Below are 6,000 nucleotides of genomic sequence, written 5' to 3'. Positions count from 1 at the left end.
CTATATAGGCTCGGAGGGGAGCAAGTCCAGAAACAACCATAGCACCGTTGCCTGCTGCGTCCTAATCGTACATATAACATTATTCGAAGCATGTATCGTATTTTTTTTACAATATGAAAATATTTCAAGTGTTATCTAATGAACCCATAAAAGATCGTTATATAGCAACATCGTACTAAACTTTTGTAAAAGATGAAAACATAAAAAGACATTAGCATTCAACCAGTTGAAATTTAATTGATATGATGCATGTATTGCTTCAGAAACTTTTCTAAAATTTGCTTTCAGAAACTTTCTAAAAGTAATTTGTCAAATAAATCTCAATTAACAGTCTATGTTAACATAGCATTCAGCCACACAACCAATTAAAATCGAACGGTGACCTAGTTCGTGTTGCAACGTGTCTCTCATTAAAACGTATTCCAAGAAAACGCCGATACTGTTTAATTCCAGTATTTGTCAAATTAGTAAAATCTCCGATATTTATGAATTGCACGATAAAAGGTAAACCTATAGGATTTTTTTTTACTAAATACCTCTTGTCTATGACTATTTTAGTTTTCAAAACACAACTGCTCACACTACCAAGTAAGACGTACAAGTTTATTTGACATTGTCTCAGACTGACGTCACAGCAACCTACGTCATACGATCACGTCACTTAAGTACGACGTCATACGATTACGTCACACAGTGCCACGGACCACGGATTGATCGAGAAAGAAAAAGAGTCAGCGCACGTCAAATTTAGCGCCTTTCTTTCGAGAAAAAGGGAAAAACGTAAAAAAGAGAGAGGAACCGTTTCTTAAACTCACAAGTAACAAACAATTAGAAGAGCTACAGCAACAACGTTAAACTGAATGCATAAGAGCAGGGGACAATACGTATGATTTACAGCGGATTTTATTGGCGATAACAAAAATTGTCTACGGAGGATTTTTATTATCGCGGTATCTGTATTTTCAAATTAAACTGAAATTGAGGTTACAGTTTGTCTTCTTTAAAAAACTCAAAATAATATTGACTGTGTGCGTCTGGAAAGAAAAGCCTCGCCTATGATAAGCTTGGGGCCCTAGGAATTTGTTCAAATGTGATTTAACTTACAGATGCCTTTACAAATGCTCTGTGTCGTAAAATAGAATCTAAATTACGAAATGCCAAATTCTAAATTACGAAAATTCAAAGGTTAAGTCGTAAATCTCAAAGGACAGACAGCCAATAATAGAAGATAGGATCCAGGTTCAGAGTACAACGCAACAGGGCTCGATTATACATTGGTACAAACCGGTTTAAGTTTTTTTCAAGTTTATGAAAGACATGTGCAAATCGATGTTGTAAAGTTAAAAACGCAGAAAATATTGCGAGATAGGTTTTGAAGAAATGGCTGGTACACGTTGTCCGACGGTAAAAGTGTGATTTCTTACGACAAAAAAATAAAAGGACTTTATTATTTAATAAAAAATTGAAAAGTTTTAGAAAAATGCACAGTGTTCAAACTTATATTTTTGGTGAAGCGTTAAGCAGGAGAATTGCATTCAACCAAATAAAATTTAATTTGTCTCTTTGAAATCAACCAAACACTAAGAAAACAATCTTTATATAAGAGTTGGTATTTTCTCCATGGAAATAAATCAAAAAATAGTCAGAAACGATTTGTTAAAAAAGACAATAAAGCAGTATAAAAGTTCCAAACAGAAAATCTTGTTTTCCGAGTTGTTTAGCGAGTGACCGGCTGTTTTTTCGCTATTTATAGTTCGCAATTCAATCATATCATCGCACAGTAAAAGGGGGTATAAAAATGAAACTTGACAAAAAAAGAATATAAATATGTTGCCTAAGAGTTACAGCGCAAATAGAAGAAAGGAGCGTGAAATAAAAAAGTTAAAAAAGCACAAAAACGCAAAAAAACAGCACTATAGGTTAAAAGAGATTTGCTCACCAAAAGTGTTCAGTAGCACCGCCTTAGCCGGGATTGAAAAGTATTGATTTTTAATATTTTTAACGTAACTTACAATAGAGTGCATACATTTTTGCCGGGATTGAGTCGATTTTTGGCCAAAAAAACGGTTTTGCTAACTTTGCTCAACAGAAGCACCGAGTTTTCGACAAGTTCAAGTAACCACCGTGACAGCACATTTAGGTGGCGATAAAAATTGTTAATTTTCGAATAAACATGTATGTTTTCAAAATGGCCCGTACAAAAGAAGCAGTCAGTGGCTATCACAGGGGTTCTTAAAGAGCTGACTACAAAGAGTGACGTCATAAAATAAATATAGTGACGTCATAAAATAAATATAGTGAGGTCATAAAATAAAAATCTGCTGTTTTTGTTTCAACAAATGTAAAACTGAAGTAAAGTCTAAATACATTGAAGAAGGAGCGCCAGAGCGTTTATTTAAAAAAAAATACTTTTAATTTATTTCATTTTTTTAATTATACACAACTTTGTTAATATGGCATTCATGGGAAAACTAGTTCATGTGCACCTAACTAAGAACCCCTGTACTATCAGGTTAAAATACTTTACATAACATCGCAAATGAGAGCATTGTATTGTTAAAATGTGCATTTAAAACATCAGATTTTAACGATGAACATATTATTGTCTTAACAGGCCGAAAGATCTTATCTTGGCTTTGAAAAAACTTTGCACAACGTGCAACCTAAATGTGATTAAGTACCAAGACAAGAAAAATAGGAAAAGTTGAAACATTAACAAATTCAAGGAGTGAACAACAACAGAGAGAAACACATTTCGAATCTCGTACAAAATATGAACGACGGGCGTATATTCAAGTATTGTCAACCAATGCAAAACGCGAAAAAGTCCGGTTGTCGCTTTTTCTTTCTTTTTTCCGAAACGAAACTTAAAAACTCCTACTCCATTTCGAGGCAAAATAGCTTCATGATTGACGTCATCATTTACCGACGTACGTACCACCGCAAGGGGCGGCAGAGAGCGACTCGGCGGGCTCAGGTAAAATATGGCGGAGGAATATTGGCAGCGTTTGCGGAAGGACACATAGAGCAGCAAGAAAAAGTTGTTCACAGAAAAGCTGAAAGAATAAAATAGTTTTTAAATTAAAGCTGTGGGTAAATTGTATTAATGGTGAGATTTTTTGTATCCACATGGTGTTAAATCAGTGTTTCTTAATCAGGTGAATAAAATTTGTGCAGGGGAGAAACAATCAAAAGGGGTGAATAAGGGTGAATAAGGGTGAACCGTCTGAAATGGATGATAACTTGCGAGCAGGGCGGATATTCCGGGTGTGCTGTTATATATAGACGAGATAGTTTTATCTTATCATGAGACAAGGGTGAATGAAATCTGGAAATAGATGCTAGGGGTAAACAAAACTAAAAAAGTTCAAGAAGCGCTGTGTTAAATAACAAATTGTCAAGGCTATTTGAAAACACTTTTTTTTAGTAAGTTATTTGAAGCGATTAAAATAACAGTATATACTATATAATTGCTGTGGTGTATTGCACATATGTTTTAATATTTCACCATAAAAAGTTATTTTGGTGAAGATCAGTGTTAGCGCAGCGTGTTAATCAGTGTTATAATGACTTGACAATCATAGACTTGAAAATGCCCCCAAGAAATAGAATTTCAGATGACTTGACGAAGTCTTTTGAAGAATTGAGTTAATTAAAGTATTGGACAAATAAATGGACTTGACTTATGTAATGAGCTTATCCCCGATAATATTCAATCATCTTTGACAAACTATAGTATTGCGTTTTTAAACGACTTTTTTTAAGCACTTATTTGAAACAATTTTGTACGTTTGTTGTAGCGGGTCAAAAATTACGATTTATGCTAATTTTTTAGACACAAAATAAGGCTTTTCCCAAAACACAGCACACAAATAAAAAGTAAAAAAAAAACTCTAATGAATCGCAGAAATCTCATTCTTATGAAAGCACTTGCTATAAAATCAACCGCTCCTTTTGTACATTGGATAAAATAGGTTCAGACTTCAGATGGCAATGTCTTTGACACTAAAGGCTGTCTTTGTAGTGTTACTTTTTGGGATTTTTCGCTGTACCTGTTGTACGTATGTTGCGGTTGCAAAGGTCAATCGAGTTCATCATCAGTCGCCCCTTGTCCTGGCCGCCGGGGGGAGCTAGAGGGTCCGGAGTCGGGAGTTTCGACGCTCGAAAGTTCTTCTTCGGTTTCGTTGAGGTCGTTTAGAACCGAGTCCTGCAAAAATAAACTCGCGTGAGATTTTTTCCCACTTGAAAAAGTCACTTGACAAAAATCCCAAGTCATATGCATAATAACTTAAGTTGAAGTCAAGTCATTTGCAAAAAAACTTGGGTTTAGGTCAAGTCATTTGCATTCTAACTTAAGTTTAAATCAAGTTATTTGCAAAATAACTTAAGTTTAACTCAAGTCCTGTGACCAAAAAAAAATAGGTTTAAGTCAAGTCATTTGCGTAATAACTTAAGTTCTAATCAAGCCAATTGCGAAAAATAGAATGTTAACTAATAAAACTGGTAAATGAACCGAAAAAATTACCAAAGCAGGTTTTAAAAGCGTAGCCATTTCAAAAGCAAAAAATGTGACAAAAAAATAAATAACAAACAAAAGATAAACATTAGAAGTGAATCTTACCAGTGATCGTCCCTGACAGAACTCGGTGAAAATACGAGTTGAAAAGTTAACGACGTTTTCAACTGCTTGGCGAGTCGAGTCTGAACTCACAATGTCCATAACGAGTCCACTCATGTTAAGCGCCATCACAATCTGAAAACGAAAGAACGAGTTGTTACTAGTTATACGTTTGCGCCAGTACTCGCTTCTGGTTGCAATTAGGAATCCGAAAATCATATCGGATCGGAGCCGATACCCGATACTAACTGGTAGTATCCGAAATCGTCCGATACTAGGCTGGTACCGGTGTCGATCCCATACTAATTTAATGTAGCTTTTTATCCTTGATTTTCCGATCTAAATCAGCGATTTTCTACATTACATTCGTTCCTTTTGATTTCACCAATTTTAATATTTTGTCATATGAATGACGTCATTCGGTATCTTATTGAAACGCGGTACTTTTGACCAAATTTGAAAATCACTATTTGGGTAAATATCTAGTGTATACATCAGAGATACGAGTAATATATCTTGAGTAGGGTTGTGCGATATTATCGGACTAGAGCCGATACCCGATGACTATTAGTAGCTTCGGTACTCGCCCGATACTAGGAATGTCGATCCAATGCCAGGTTAATATAAAAGTTTTCGCCTCTTCGCAATCCAAAGTGATTTGTAATACGAAATGTGCATTTGTCACGAAATAGGAGGTTACCGAATGGAGACAACACAACTATTGACACAAATGAACATTTGCTTGATGAACCGAAAAAACAATTGCCTTTGAATGTTTCAGTTTCACACGTTTTTGATTTATGAGCATTGAAATGACGAAACGTGTTATTAAAACAAGTTTTTAATATTTTATCGAACTTATTAAGCTCACCGGAAATACTTCTGGGTGTCGGGCGGGCGAGTTGGTGACCAGTTGCTTCACGTTGTCGAAAAAGTTGAAGAAAAAGTGTCGGAACCGGCCGAAGGTGGCGTCGGCCATGTAACGGGTCATCACCCCCCGAAACTCAGAGTCAACTGGAATGGGGGGCATCTGGGTAAGCAAGGAAAATGTTTTTGGGGGCAATAACAATATGTTTGTGAAGAAGAGAAAAACATTTTTTGGGGGGCAAGAAAAAAATTGTGGGAGACAAGAAAAATATTTTGGGGGTTGTCAAGAAAAATTTCGGGTGGGGAAGACAAAAACATTTTTTTTCGGGGGTGTCAAGAATTTTTTTTTGGAAAAAAACATAAGTTAAGTTGCTCTAAAAGGCGTCTAAGTGTAGTCCGAAAATCAAAGCCCATAATACATTATAAACGCTTCGAATACATCTCTATTTATTTTCAACATCTTTAAACGTTAAAAATGGTACCTGCTTCTATTTTAGAGTTACCACACATTTTTA

The 6,000-nt window shown here is 35.4% G+C and overlaps 1 protein-coding gene across 1 annotated transcript in view; it reads right to left on the bottom strand.

The window, feature by feature from the left end:
- Positions 1-2,969: 2,969 nt before the first annotated feature.
- The window catches only part of LOC146136907 (uncharacterized), a 52,584-nt gene continuing 49,553 nt past the window's right edge, over positions 2,970-6,000 (bottom strand). The window contains exons 19-22 of the mRNA XM_083396062.1: positions 5,490-5,648; positions 4,622-4,753; positions 4,053-4,207; positions 2,970-3,056 (exon numbers count right to left, since the gene is read on the bottom strand). Coding sequence (XP_083252188.1) covers positions 4,082-4,207; positions 4,622-4,753; positions 5,490-5,648 — 417 coding nt within the window. The 3' untranslated portion in view covers positions 2,970-3,056; positions 4,053-4,081. The remainder of the gene's footprint in view (positions 3,057-4,052; positions 4,208-4,621; positions 4,754-5,489; positions 5,649-6,000) is intronic.

The sequence above is a fragment of the Ascidiella aspersa genome, chromosome 8 (genome assembly GCF_963924565.1).
Source record: "Ascidiella aspersa chromosome 8, kaAscAspe10.2, whole genome shotgun sequence".
Lineage (NCBI taxonomy): Eukaryota > Metazoa > Chordata > Ascidiacea > Phlebobranchia > Ascidiidae > Ascidiella > Ascidiella aspersa.
This window is presented reverse-complemented; position numbering and strand designations above follow the sequence as displayed.